Source organism: Colletotrichum tamarilloi (genome assembly GCF_030869305.1).
Source record: "Colletotrichum tamarilloi strain Tom-12 chromosome Unknown Scaffold_46.1, whole genome shotgun sequence".
Lineage (NCBI taxonomy): Eukaryota > Fungi > Ascomycota > Sordariomycetes > Glomerellales > Glomerellaceae > Colletotrichum > Colletotrichum tamarilloi.
In genome coordinates this window covers 2,582-16,067 of record NW_026849429.1, presented here as the reverse complement: position 1 = coordinate 16,067, position 13,486 = coordinate 2,582, and the positions used below count along the sequence as shown (strand labels likewise).

General features: G+C 54.3%; 6 protein-coding genes across 6 annotated transcripts; 3 read left to right on the top strand and 3 right to left on the bottom strand.

The window, feature by feature from the left end:
- Nucleotides 1-9: 9 nt before the first annotated feature.
- On the bottom strand, nt 10-1,769 carry CTAM01_10240 (CFEM domain-containing protein; the record flags this gene model as incomplete). The annotated part of the gene is made up of 7 exons (XM_060526256.1): nt 10-236; nt 312-382; nt 449-831; nt 896-963; nt 1,029-1,065; nt 1,127-1,311; nt 1,565-1,769. Coding segments are annotated over 7 exons (1,176 nt in total), but the record flags the coding sequence as incomplete, so codon positions are not given.
- Nucleotides 1,770-2,734: 965 nt separating this feature from the next.
- CTAM01_10239 (uncharacterized protein) lies at nt 2,735-5,073 on the bottom strand (the record flags this gene model as incomplete). Its single annotated transcript, XM_060526255.1, has 2 exons — nt 2,735-3,760; nt 4,210-5,073. 2 exons carry the CDS (start codon nt 5,071-5,073, stop codon nt 2,735-2,737), a joined length of 1,890 nt encoding a protein of 629 aa, XP_060379028.1.
- Nucleotides 5,074-5,437: 364 nt separating this feature from the next.
- On the top strand, nt 5,438-6,044 carry CTAM01_10238 (uncharacterized protein; the record flags this gene model as incomplete). Its single annotated transcript, XM_060526254.1, has 2 exons — nt 5,438-5,601; nt 5,906-6,044. The coding sequence occupies 2 exons, from the start codon at nt 5,438-5,440 to the stop codon at nt 6,042-6,044; spliced, it is 303 nt and encodes a 100-aa protein (XP_060379027.1).
- Nucleotides 6,045-7,366: 1,322 nt separating this feature from the next.
- CTAM01_10237 (SPFH domain/Band 7 family protein) lies at nt 7,367-8,977 on the top strand (the record flags this gene model as incomplete). Its single annotated transcript, XM_060526253.1, has 1 exon — nt 7,367-8,977. The coding sequence occupies one exon, from the start codon at nt 7,367-7,369 to the stop codon at nt 8,975-8,977; it is 1,611 nt and encodes a 536-aa protein (XP_060379026.1).
- Nucleotides 8,978-9,401: 424 nt separating this feature from the next.
- On the bottom strand, nt 9,402-10,961 carry CTAM01_10236 (cytochrome P450 1A2; the record flags this gene model as incomplete). Its single annotated transcript, XM_060526252.1, has 1 exon — nt 9,402-10,961. The coding sequence occupies one exon, from the start codon at nt 10,959-10,961 to the stop codon at nt 9,402-9,404; it is 1,560 nt and encodes a 519-aa protein (XP_060379025.1).
- A 944-nt stretch (nt 10,962-11,905) lies between these two features.
- CTAM01_10235 (homogentisate 1,2-dioxygenase) lies at nt 11,906-12,124 on the top strand (the record flags this gene model as incomplete). The annotated part of the gene is made up of 1 exon (XM_060526251.1): nt 11,906-12,124. One exon carries the CDS (start codon nt 11,906-11,908, stop codon nt 12,122-12,124), a length of 219 nt encoding a protein of 72 aa, XP_060379024.1.
- Nucleotides 12,125-13,486: the final 1,362 nt, after the last annotated feature.

Sequence of the window (13,486 nt, the reverse complement as noted above, 5' to 3'; positions counted from 1 at the left end):
GCCTTGGCATCATCGTAGCTCCTCCTCCCCAACCTCCGTCGACGCCGGTGCCGGCGACTTCTGTGGATACTCCTCGAGATTTTGGTTCTGAGCATTCCTCGAGCTCAACTTCTCTACTCGTTTAGGGTCTTTGAGAATAAAGCGGCGGACGAATTGCCAAATGTTTGGGATGCAGGTCGTGAAAACGCCCACGTCGAGCTCTATGTCTGACCACACGGCGACGGGCATTGCATCGACTAGAGATGGTCAGTCCCGCTGAGAGTAGCACGCCAAACAGTGTTTGTTTTTGGATGATTCGAAGCTCTACTCACCAGTTGGATTGGTCGACGCAGTCGTGTACCTCAACACCGCCCTCAGTCGTATACCGCTGGAGATTGTGAGGCTGATCGTAGTAGGGTGGTTAGTCGTATGTCAGAGATGAAGTCGGCGTTCAAGAGACAGTGCTTACAATAGGCCGAGACTGAACATGAACATCACCGCCCATTTCTTTCGAGGCTTCATGTTCAGGAAGAGCACCTGAGATGCCGGTAGAATGAGCATCCACACGTCTAGTACGATGTTGACCACCCCGTGGACCACGCCAAGCGGCGGCACCGGTATACAGTGACCATCCTCCTCCCCGGTCCATTGTTTCCAAGCTTTCCCGATGGGTTGACACTGAAAGGCCACTAGGAACACGGATCCCATCCCGAGCCCCACGGTAACAGCTTGTGTTGTCCACAAGACCCGGCGAAACTTCTCGCCAGGAAAGATTCGGAGGTACATGAATAGTATAGAGGATTTGATCAGCGTCAGCGTGAACACATAGAGCAGTTGGCCGATATAAAATGTCTGGAGCCAGTCAACGTTGTATTCTCGTCTGAATACGCGTTGTCGTTGGAGGGAAAGTTATTACCAAGAAGTAAAGGTCGATTTGGTCGAAAGTGAGACTCCAAATATCTCGCCCGGCGCCGTTCAGTTCAGCTGTGAAGTAATCAACACACAATTTATCGAAATTTCTTTTTTATTTTGCATAGGGATCTTCTTACCGACGTAATTTACTGGTATGAAGCCAAACATTATGATCTCGATTCACGGGTTAGACTTTTCTTCATCATATTTTCCCAATCCAGGGGTCGTAACTCACATATGTCAATAAAATGGTACTGTCATCAAATCCCCAGGGTGATATCCGGGCGATCTTCACAACTAAGCGGATAATGATGGCGAAAGTGGGAAGTGTGAAGAACAGAACCAGGCGCATGATCTTGACAGCGGCGAAGTCGTCCTCAACCGGAAAGCCGCACTCCGTCTGCGTGATATTCTTCGTGACTGGAGATGTGGTTAGCAATGTGCCGTCTCGGTATCCCGACGGAAACATCAATTCACTGACCCAGGGCATTTTTGACTGAACAATCCGCTCTGACACATGTCTCGACTAGGTTTATGTATGAAGTATCATGGCAGAGGCATGCTTGATCACCGGAAGTGCATGTCGACTTTGGAATGGCATCCAGTAGGCAAGGTACCTGCCTTTTATTAGCAAGACTTAATGGTAAGAAATGCATTGTGGGAAAGTACTTACTGCGCATGGTGGAATGTCGCCCAGGCTGGATGCTTTCGTAAGGGTACTGAGGCTGAGTAGGAGTAACGGCGGTGCGAGCCGTGCCCAAAGCATGACTGCAAAAGTGATAGATAAGGGGAAGATATGCGACTCTTTTCCTTCCTGGACAGAGTCGTTTGTCGCCTCGATATCTGCTCCTTACTCGCTGGTTTCCTAAGTAGTGACAACCACGATTTGACTTTTGTGAATTTGTAGAGCGTGGTCTGGTTCCGGTTTTGCATCAAATGGGGAATCTTGCCTCAATTGAAGAAGGAGGCAAGCGAGAGGGACTCCCCGTATGTACGATTCCTTCAGCCCGCTTAGATGAGCGGCCACGTTAGCCTCGCAGCCGCCACGGCAGTGCCTTCATTGGTTTTGAGGTGGCTCGACTCCGCACCGCTGACATTCCGATGCCATTTGCGTCAATCTCGATAGCAGTGGCGTTGAATGGCCACAAAGAATGCTTTATATCTAGTCCATCAATTCCTGAAAGAATGCCAGCATCGACTTCAGATCGAAGCCGGTTTCGGTCTAGATCATTCAACGCACGGATAGGCGGTCCAGCCGAATTATTTCTCGATCTGTCGCATGGTTCCATGACGAGATTATCTGGATTGCAATGACCATTGATGCTAGGTATGTAATCGAGCAAGCTAGTGATCGGAACTCTGTCACAATGCCTCGTTGGCGCTTCCCCCTTGAGATCGGGCCGAGGCTAATCCCGTCTCCTAGGAGGATTAGTCCACCAGCTCCATGCGGGCCGCGACGATTATCACTGACTCTATCAAAATCAAAACCGAAGAATCGCATATTTACTTCCCAGGGGCCATTTTTATTCCCCAACTTAACTTCTCTGGCATCGACCTTGCGCACTAGTTTATCCAAAATCGTTCATTTGCAAGGACTGTCTATCAGCCAGCAGAGACTTCGGCCAAGACAGCATCCCATCAAGTTCTGATTGTTAGATACAGCATTCTGTTTGGTCTCAAGATGACTCTACCTTTTTAAGCCTTTGTAAATTGAAGGGGAAACAGTGGTGGATATAGACGCCATATGCTTTCCCACCGCACGAACGATATGAATAAGAGTCATCTGGCAGTGGATAGGGTATCTAGTGGAAAATTTTGAAAGAGCCAACAATTCCGCCAGAGTCTACACGGGCTCTTTGAAGCTTCCATTTCGGCCTAGACAATTATCAAACAATTCTCGAGTAAAGTTCCACACTTTCACATCCAACCCTCTCTCCCTCATAACCCCCAAAACTTCCTCATTATCAACCCTCTCCCCTTCCGGACCAACCAAAAACACACCACCCCCGGACCTTTTTACATCCTCGACCCCTCCAGGAACCCTCATAACTCCCTCCCGCCCCCGAGAATCATACAAATCACTCGTCGCCAAAAATAACCCCCTCTGACCCGCCTCCTCAACACCCATCTCCCCCCTAACGTCCACCCCAAACCCCCTCACCCTCTCCAACCCAGGCGTCGCCACGGGTCCAGGCATAGAATGCACAAAACTCACCCCTGGGTTCGCCCTCGCCAACACCTCAAGCGCGAGCGTACCCATGGTCGTAGCCTGCACGGAAGCAGGCCAGTAACCCCAATTCCCGGGCTTCCGGAGGTCAAGGTCCTCCTCGTCGGGCATGGGTCCCTCTAGCCCCGCCGCCAGCACCGACACGACGCGCGGGCGAGCCGCCTTGTGGAGGAGGGGGAGGAGCTTTTGGACGGCGCGGAGGCGGGTGTAGTACCGCGTCGACATGGACGGGTCCAGCCCTTCTACGGTGTTTTGGCGTCCTTCAAAGGCGATGAATCCCGCGGAGAGGAAAAGAATGTCGACTTTTGTTTCCCTTTGGAGAATGGTCTCCATGGCGGCGTCAATGTCGGATATCAGGGCATGGTCTGCGGGGAGGAGGGTGTAGCTGGCATCTGGGTTTGTGCTTGCGCGCAGTGAGGCAAGGAAGGTCTCGTGAGACGCGACGGTCTGAGGGCGCGCCACGGTGTAGATGTGTGGGGAGCGCGCGTGTTGGGCAAGGTGCTGGAGGGTGCTTTTGCCGATGCCTGATGTTGCGCCGATGAAGACTGCTACTAAGCCCTTTGGGAGAGATGCGACGAGGGCGTTGGATTGGTTAACTACGTGAAGGGAGACCATGGCTGAGGAGTTTGGAGCGAGTGCTTTCTGGTCAACGTTATCTTTGGGTTACTGTGTCCCGAAGTTGGAAAGTTTTACCATGCGTTTACAAGACATATATCTTATAAGTTATTAGCTACTGGACATTATCGCCAACATCACCCGATATCGATGTCGTTACTCGATGGCAGTCCGTAAACTATCGTCAGCAAGCCAGAATTCGATCGAATTTCGGACGAGAGAGATGCATCCTCCTAGTATTAGTTCGTCTCATTGGTCGGCTATAATGCCTCATCAGTGCAGGGTACCGATAAGTTGGTCAGCAATAAGCTGTGGCTCGGATAGATAGGTCTGAAGCGGACGATAAAAATAATCCGAATTGCGAAGGTGACAGAGAGGTATGTTTGTCTGTCTCGGACCTGCTAGCCTTCTAACATTTGTGATCTGGTGGAGACTCGGGTATCAAAGCCTCATGTCCTTCGTATCCTCACTCTTACCACGATTCCAAACCCGCGCATGCTCTCCCATATTCCCATCTCGTTTTCCCGGCGAAAGGTTACTTCCTCCCCGCGCACCGTCATTGAAACATTTTCCTCGAACGTTGTGGAAGGAGACGTGGGCTTCATAAACTGTCGAGAAGGCGGTGGGCCCGATGAGGACGACGAAGGTGACGATGAAGGATCTGTGCCAGCTCTGAATAGCCCCCAGCGGCCGGCCTTTCTATCCTCTTTTGCTTCTTCTACGACGGCACGGACGACGGTACGGTCGAGTTTTGGTTCGGGCTGTAGCCGTTTCGCGAGACGCCGGGCCAGACCTTCATCGCTCCACCACCATTCTCCTTCCCTTGACGTCGACGCACCTGTATTGACGTCGTCGTCCCAGCGGCCCCATTCGTCGAATTCATAGGGGGAACCTACAACTGCATTTCCGGAGGCTGCGCCCGTGCTTTGACCCTTGGTGCCACCCCTTCCCTTAGAATCGGGGTCGGGCTCCGGTTCCACGCGGATGACCTCCGCGACCTGGCCTGCCTTTGGGTCGGCATCTGAAGCGATGATCCATTCTGGACCGACTGCCGCAGCGGGCACGAGATAGAGCTCTGTTGAAATCGGTGGGTGAGGAGTCGTTCCTAGACGTGTCAAGAGTGACGTGATGTGGGGCGTTAGGAGCGGAAGAAGGGTTGTTGTCGTGACGGTATCACGGGCGGTCTGCTGAGCTTGCGTTTCGCGGAGCAAGAAAGAGAGGTTGTTGAGGGTCACTGAGACCGATGAGTTGTGGTTGAGTGACGACGATGAGTGGTATGATGTCGTTGCCTCGTTGTACGAGGGGGGCAGATCCCCGTCTCCGTCAGGGTTCTTCGACATGGCAACAGTATCGTGAGTAGGTTTGGAATTGAATTGATGCTTTGTGGTCAGACTTCTGCAACACAGACTGAGATTTGCGTGAAAATGAGCTCGTCGGGCTGATGCAGTCGTAAGGGAGATGATTGGAAGTCCGTCGTTCGTGGGTCACTGAGTGAATGACCTTGATAGATGAACAGTAAGCCTGAGCTCTTTGTGCCAAAAACGCCTCGGGCGACTCTGGCATCGGGTGCGTGCCGCAATGGTGACTGGACCTTGAAGGATCAGAAGAGGCAGGCAACGACTTTGGGTGCCGAGATGGGGATTCCGCAATGACGAAAGAGTGGGAACACGGCTCGACGTACTCCGTAGTATCTAGGTAGTTGCAATGCTCTCGGCCGACGCCGATGGGAGCATCGGTTCGACTTCTACAGGGCTGAACTCTTGTGACCGCAAGACCTGCACGAACAGCATGCAGTCGGACTCAGGATCCGGGGATGGTGGCGGAGATTATCGGGTTTCGTGGTCACGGGGTCCTCTGGGCGATCAATGGTATGCAGGGGCGGATGTGTATGATTATGTTGCGTCAAAGGGCAGACATGGATTGAGGCTGTGAGTTGGTTCGTGGGTGTTGTAGATCCTTGGATAGCCTCTCTTGGGGTCGGTTCAGGCGGCAGTGCGGCTGGGCGAAGGAAGACAAGCAGGCGCTGTAAAGGCCACTCGACGATTATCGGATACGCTAATGGCAGGTTCCAAGGGTTCTCGGAGGCGTTTTCGAGTGCCTGGCGAAGGTGCCGAAAAGGAGAGGAGGAGGGAAATGCGCCCGACTAAAGTGCTGTGCTGTGCTGCGCCGCAGCTGGTTCCTATCAGAAGGGCTCAAGGAGACACTAGCGCGCCGCCATCGCTCAGCATTCCCGGAACAGGTGACCGAGAATGAGGCCCGCTCGTCGATTGACATGAGGGAAAATCAGACCCTAGGCTCGGTCATCGCCTAGGGAAAAGAAGGTCGAATTGAGTTCGAAGTTGATGTGGATATGTGAGCGATTTCTTGATGTTGATGCTGCGTGATTAAGATGCCCGTTTCAGCCGCAAGATATGTTGGCATGCAATAGCAAAGTAAGCGTTCGGTGACGGGAATTACAGGCCTTCATCTTGCGCTGCCTGGAATTCTAGCAGCAGACTATGCCGTCTGAGAGGGTCTATGTTGTATAGAAGAGAACGTGGATGATCTGACTCGGGCCTGTGCACTCGAGTTAGCCCGTCCCTGCATCTTCTGGCGCCTTTTGATGCATGTCTGACCTGGCGAAACCATGAAAGTGAGGGTGTTGTCGATGGTGTCGAGCGAAGAGGTGGAGGGCCTCAGATGGGAAGCGGTGGAGTGGATCGACACCTTAATTTCCCCAGATCAGCCACATTCGGCGATTAGGTGACTCCAGGCATCCATATAAGGCAGGCTTCGAGAAGAAGTCTAGCGCGCACTAGCCACACCAGCTGACTTGACCCAGCCACAGGAGTGTTATGATTGGTTCGAATATTCCGAAAAAGTCACGTGGAGAGGTAGGACTGACTAACCGGGTGCCTGCCGTCTGATGCGGAATTCAAAGGACCAATCCAGCTACTCTCTTTCCGCCATTTCCTCCACCTACAGGTCCAACCGTCCAAGGGTGAAGGAAGGTCTTACCATATGCACTGCCGCCACCAACGGAGCGATGTTCTGACGGTGACCATTCACCAATGACACCGCCCAATCGCATCCTCCGCCCTCCAATAATGCTATGCCTTGCCACGAGGCTCATTTCATAGGCTGCCAGAATGGTATGTCGTGTAACGAGAACGCCTGGTCATGAATGGGTCACACGCTAGTCGCAACCGTTTACCGCCGCTAAGTTGCTTGCTTGGCTGGGCGTCTGCCCCCAGCCATGAACTACCTTACCCGAGATGCCAAGGTAGGTGACATGATGTGAGTCCATTCTTGAGCTTAGAGCTTAGGTAGAGCTTCGATCTGCCTCGCGTGCTCCCAAGGTATATAATAGAATGGTTCCTCCTATTTGCAGTGTTGTGTCACACCAACATAGAGCTACCTCAAGATACCCCGAGTCTTCTTGTCTATCACAGGGGGATCACTCTACAAATCCAACGAGCAATCTACGCCAGCAACGTCTGCTCCAAACATCCATTTATATACTACTCGAACTTCTCGTAACAGACTCGTTGAGAAGCGGCCACTTTTAAAGATCTCACCCTCTTCTCCCTCTGCCAACCCTACCTCCATCTTTACCTTACCCTCACTCACTTCCACCCATACAACACCGCCAAAATGTCGTACAGAGTCGCCGCCCCCGATGAATACCTCGCCATCACGGGTATGTCCGTGAAGACGGTCAAGATCACAAAGGCCGCCTGGGTATGGCCCTTTCAACGCTGCATGCGCTTCCGCATCACTCCCCACGACTATGCTATGAGCCTTCAGGCCATGACCAAGGAGAAGCTTCAATTCCTCCTGCCCGTTGTTTTCACTGTAGGCCCCGATGTCAATCAGCGCGGTGCCAACGCCGCTCATCAATCGAGCCACCACTCCGAGACCTCCGACCAGCAGCAACACGATGAGGACGACAGCTACATTTCCTCCAACCGCCGCGAGGACCGCGGCGACGCTCTCATGAAGTATGCCATGCTCCTCGCCGAGTCCGCCGACAAGAAGACCAGCTCCCTCGTCCACCTCGAGAACATCGTCAAGGGCATCATCGAGGGTGAGGTCCGCGTTCTGGTCTCCAGCATGACCATGGAAGAGATCTTCACCGAGCGCGAAGTCTTCAAGCGCCGTATCTTCCGCAACATCCAGTCCGAGCTCAGCCAATTCGGCCTCAAGATCTACAACGCCAACGTAAAGGAGCTCAAGGACGCCCCCAACTCAAACTACTTTGAGTCCCTCTCCCGCAAGGCCCACGAGGGCGCCAGCAACCAGGCCAGGATCGACGTCGCCGAGGCCCAGCTGCGCGGTAACGTCGGCGAGTCGAAGCGCAAGGGCGAGCAGGAGCGCGAGATTGCAAAGATCAACGCCGAAACCGCCGTCCAGAAGACGGACCGCGACATCGAGCGCGCCACCGCCGAGGCCAACCTCGACACCCGCCAGGCCTCCCTCAGCAAGGACGTCGAGATCGCCCGCGTCGAGGCCCGCCGCGCCCTCGAGTCCAAGGACGAGGACCTCAAGCGCGAGGTCGAGGTCAAGCGCGCCGCCGCCGAGATTGAGCGCCTGCGTGCCACCGAGGTCGTGAAGGCCACAATCGAGCGTGAGGCCCGCCAGCAAAAGGCCGACGCTGAGGCATACGCCATTGAGGCCGACGCCAAGGCCAACTTTGAGAAGAGCCAGCGCGAGACCGAGGCAAAGGCCTTCAAGACGCAAAAGGATGCCGACGCGCACACCTCAGCCGAGTTCAACCGCACCACCAAGACGGCCGACGCCAACGCCTACAAGGCCCGCCAGGACGCCGAGGCGCACCAGTACTCTGCCCAGCTCAACGCCGAGGCCGACCTCGCCATCATGCTCAAGAAGGCCGAGGGTATGGCCGCCATGGCGGACGCCTACGGCAAGATGTCGACTGCCTTTGGCGGTCCCGCGGGTCTGCTGCAGTACCTCATGATCGAGAAGGGCACCTACGTCCAGCTCGCAAAGGCCAATGCCGAGGCCATCCGCGGCCTGCAGCCCAAGATCAGCGTCTGGAACACGGGTAGCCAGGGTTCTGGCGAGGGAGGTGGCAACTCTGGCATTGATACCATGCGCAACGTCTACCAGATGCTGCCTCCCCTGATGACGACCATCAACGAGCAGACTGGCATCACTCTGCCTGAGTGGCAGTTTGGCAAGATGAACGCCGGTATGCAGGCCATGCAGAGCGAGAACAACGGCAAGATCAACGGGTCCAAGTAAAGGATGATTGATAATATCACAGACACTCATTTGAATGATTGGGGTAGATCGGCGTTGGTGGCTTATGCCTGATTCACGAGTTTGATGATACCATAGCAGGGATGGCCATAGTCGATTTTATAGATCTCCTTTGTCTGTAGTTGTACTTTTAGCTTGATAGTTACTTAATATCTCCTTGAATCTTGGACACTAGTAAAATGCGATAATTCCGCTACCGCCAAGTGAATAACATGTAGACAAACGGAACCTCACGTGATTGGTATTATAGTGTTCAAAGACTCGTAATGCATAGTATCGTTCCAGGTCGTTTGGCGGTTAGCGTCCAAAGTATAGGGAATATTTACGACATTCAGCAATGATGACCAGCTACGCATGCAATTTATACTATAATACACTCGTTCTCAAATCCCACAGTAGGCTTCACCTATAACGTTGTCGAAATAACCATCTCTGCACTACAAGGACTCCTGGGTATAATCCGGCACGGGAATCGCTTCGGGTGACTCGTAAGTCCATTCGTCAACTCCACCAGCGGTATAATCTCCTCCCCCCTCGGCCCTCTCACCCTCTCAATCTTGACCGTCGCGAGCATCGAAGCAATCACAATCCAAATGCTCGCCTCCGCAAGATGCTTTCCAACGCAAACCCTCCTCCCAAACCCAAACTGCCCCACGGGAAACGGCTCCCCGCGGCCGCCCTGTTCAACAGGGACGTACCTCTCCGGGTCAAATGCCTCAGGATCAGCATACGTCCGCTCATCGTGCGTCATCGCCCGCGCGTTGGCATACACGAACGATCCCTTTGGTATAAACATGCCGTCGTACACATCATCCTCCAGCGAGCGGTGCGGCACACCGAGCGGGGATACGGGGCACCACCGCAGCGTCTCCTGGACGATATAGTCAATGTACGGTAGTCTCGGCCGGTCCTCGAAGCAAGGCATCCTCCCATTCCCGACGACCTCATCCAGCACCCTCTGCGCTTTTTCCTGAACCTCGGGGTGAAGAACCATGTTGAGGACGAAGACTACCAGCGTCGACCACGTCGTGTCCTGCCCCGCGGCATAGACCGCCGCCGCGGCGCCCTTGATGTCGTCTACCGACAGCTCTGGCGCGATGCCGGATTTGATCTGCTCTGCCCTCTGCTCCAGCAGCATTTTAGTGAGACTGTGTTCTTGGTCCTGGGTCCTCTTGGCCGTCACGGCGGCGTAGGGGGCATTGTGGATCTGGCGGATCGCCCAGCTCCAGGTCCGCGCGAAGCGGAGTGATCGGTCTCTCACCAGCCAGTCGGGTAGATGCCGCACAAAGGGAAAGAAGTCGACAAGTGTCCCAGCCGGCGCCCCGCCGTGGCCGAGGGCGTATGATGCGTCCGTGGCCATTTGGATATACGGATCAGTATCACTCTCAACATTCACACCGAACCCAATCCTCATCACAACGGCAGTCGCGAACCTCCGCAACGCCGTCTCCCAAGACCCAGGGTCTCGTATAATCCCCCTGACCAAAATCAACGCCTCCCTCTCCTGTAGCTCGCGATACACCTGCACACTCGTCTTTGAAAAGCTCCGCTGCAGGATGCTGCGATGCATACGGAACTCCGAGCCCCACCGCATAAACGTCAGCGTCTTGCGCCAGCCCATCTCCTCGAATAGCACGAAGCGCGGGCGATCGCAGTAGTTTGCGCCCCGCTTATCGAGCAAGTCGACGGCGGCGCGGACAGAGTTGAGGACGATGATGGGCTGGCCTAGGACGTTGAAGGAGAGGATGTCGGAGCGGTATTCTTTTGACCAGGCGGCGTAGGCGTGTTCTGGGTTGTCGGTTGGGACGATGCGGAGGTGGCCGAGGATTGGTTCACCCGGAGGTCCGGGCGGGAGCGGGAGCAAATGGCCCTGGTGGGTTCCGAGTTTGCGGAGGCGCGTGCGCGTGCGCCGGGTCCGTAGGGTATGGACGGTGACGGCGGCGAGGAGTAGGAGGAGGAGGAGCATGGCGACAAGCCGTGTCCTGTGCACGGATACGACTTGCAATAGGGCGATTGTCGGGTAAGGTGCAGTGATTATCGTTGCAGGTATATAGCGAGCGTATCTAGTCGCAGGATAGTCTTACTAGTACCACCGAAGGTGGAAGGATGGGCATTGGCGACGGGGATGCCTCGAGGCTCTTATACGGAAGTGTCACCGACGATAGCCAATGCGATACCAATTCCAACCTTGTCGTGATGCAGCACGCAGGAAGCCCGAAATGGCCATCTTGGCTGACAAGTGGAGGAGGGGCCGGTTCCCTTCCAGCACGTAATGATGAGGAGATCGATTCTACCAGTGGTTTTTCAGCAAGGTGTTAACAGCGAGAGTCAAGCAACACAGACTAAAAAGCCGTTTGACTCGGGTTAGTGCATATGAGGATCTTAGAATGAGGGTGACAAGCCGCCCAAACCAATACACAAGAAAACCTGGCCGGAAATTCTGCCCACGACGGTTTGTCGCATCCTGGTCAGAACCGGCAAAAGGGTCCGTAGCCGGCGACAAGCTCCTGAGTTTGCCGGACTTGGGCAAAATTATGGTTTTCTTACACTGCGGTCCGTCGCCCATAAGTGTTTTTCCGCATTTCCCGTTTAGCGAGCTTCATGCCATTCTGGAAGCTGTCATTATGAATGTTTCTCGGACGTGGCGTAGGCCGTATCTCTTGAACCTCATGCCTACTCCGAACGTTACAATATCTGCATACCTTGTCCTCCCACGTGGCCCTCCATCCGCTAGTTCACCTCTAGTCTGACACGATCTCACCTAAGATTCAGATCTAGTCACGAGTAACGATTTCTAGTCAGTGACGTGCAGGCGTAAACTTGCAACCACCGAGTCACACGGAGCCGCGTGGTGCCGTTTGTTCTGCTCTACCCCTCACACACCTAATTCGTAGCCCACATAAGGGGGAGATGGTCGGGGCCGCAGCGGCGGTCGCTCTCTCCACGGCGCCGACTGACTCGGAGTTCCGCCGCTACCAAACGGGATTGGAGGCGGTGCCGGGAACTTCACCGCTAGGCGAAAACGCACCCCAGAATTCCAAATTCGACTTGTACTCAGAACAGCCCAGCGGATCAACCTCCATGAATTCTGGACCAGCGCTGCAGCATGTCTCGATGTTTCGCATCTAGCCGTTGGTCGCGCTTCGCGACGTCGTACCTGTCGTGCCTCCACCGGCGCTGAACCCGTAGCTGCATGCTTACATCTCACCGTTGAATGAATAAGTCAGGTATGTCGAAACATGACAGGCGTGTGATCCGTCCCCGCTGCTTGGCGAGGATGGCGATACAGGGCCGGGAGGTTTCGATTTCGGGTAGGGTATACGGACGACAATTGGTTGCCAAGGAGACACGACTTCAAGGGATGGTATTGCAGCACATGTCTACATAGCGCATCCAAGTCCATTACTGACAGAGCTTTTGAAGGGCAACAACGAGGGGGCTGAATCATCCCACAGCAAGACAGACTGGACATACGAAACGAGCCGGGCTGGCTCATGGTCTCGCCGGGGGCTGGTCGTCATCCAAGCCGGCCTGCGCTTCCGCGTCTTCAGGACTGCTAACCCTAGGTAACCCTAAGATGTATGAGACGTAACTAGATGCGATGAGTAGTAAGCTCAAATCTCACAGTATATGTGAGGACACTGTAGCCTTCATGTTCAATGGCTTTTGCATCTTGTTCACGGGGCGGGCCGGCCCTAAACCGGTGGGATCATTGCATTAGAGTGCCAAGGCTCGACCGGTTGCGAAAGCGCACTTTTCCTTGGATGGGATTAACGTGAAGTTGAAAACGGCGAGACTACCACGTCTCGGAAGTAATAAGCGCAATTGGGGAGAGACTCTTGGCCTGTAGGCGTATAATAATGACACGAGTGGTTGTAGTCGCTAATCTGGGGGCCAGTCCCGCCAACGCGTGGGGGGGGGGGGGGGAGCATTGCACCATAGTTAACTCAGGAGTATGATTACATATTGGAGGAAAAAGACTTCAGAAGGGGCTGACCTGAATAAGACATTACCAGTGACTTTCAACATAACGTCATCTATCCTGCTACGACCTGGGTCTGGAAGACTGGGTGGATAGATGGACGATGGGGGTAGCTGGTGCTGCATGCATGACGATGCCGACTACCTTGAAATAACTTTTGGATACCGACAAGGTAGAATAATATGGTCAGGCTGTTACTTCCGCAAGGTATTCCAGTGCCCAATGATGTTAGATATCTGCGAGGAATAAGTCTCAGCCGCTGTGTGAGGCATGCCGCCCTACCGGAACGTACTTTTTCGGGGTGGTCAGGGGTGGCCCGGGGTAGGGGTGGCTGCTGACCGTCTGTCCAGCCATCAACTCCGAGTACTGCAACTCATATATCCGACGATACTGACCCCAGAGATAGCCCCAATGGCCTCTCTATGGGTTACCGGTCTTCCACCACGTAGGGGGCACTGAATTGGGCGTGGCTGCGGAGTGAAGTTCAGTAACGGGGGCGGGAGGCTAGA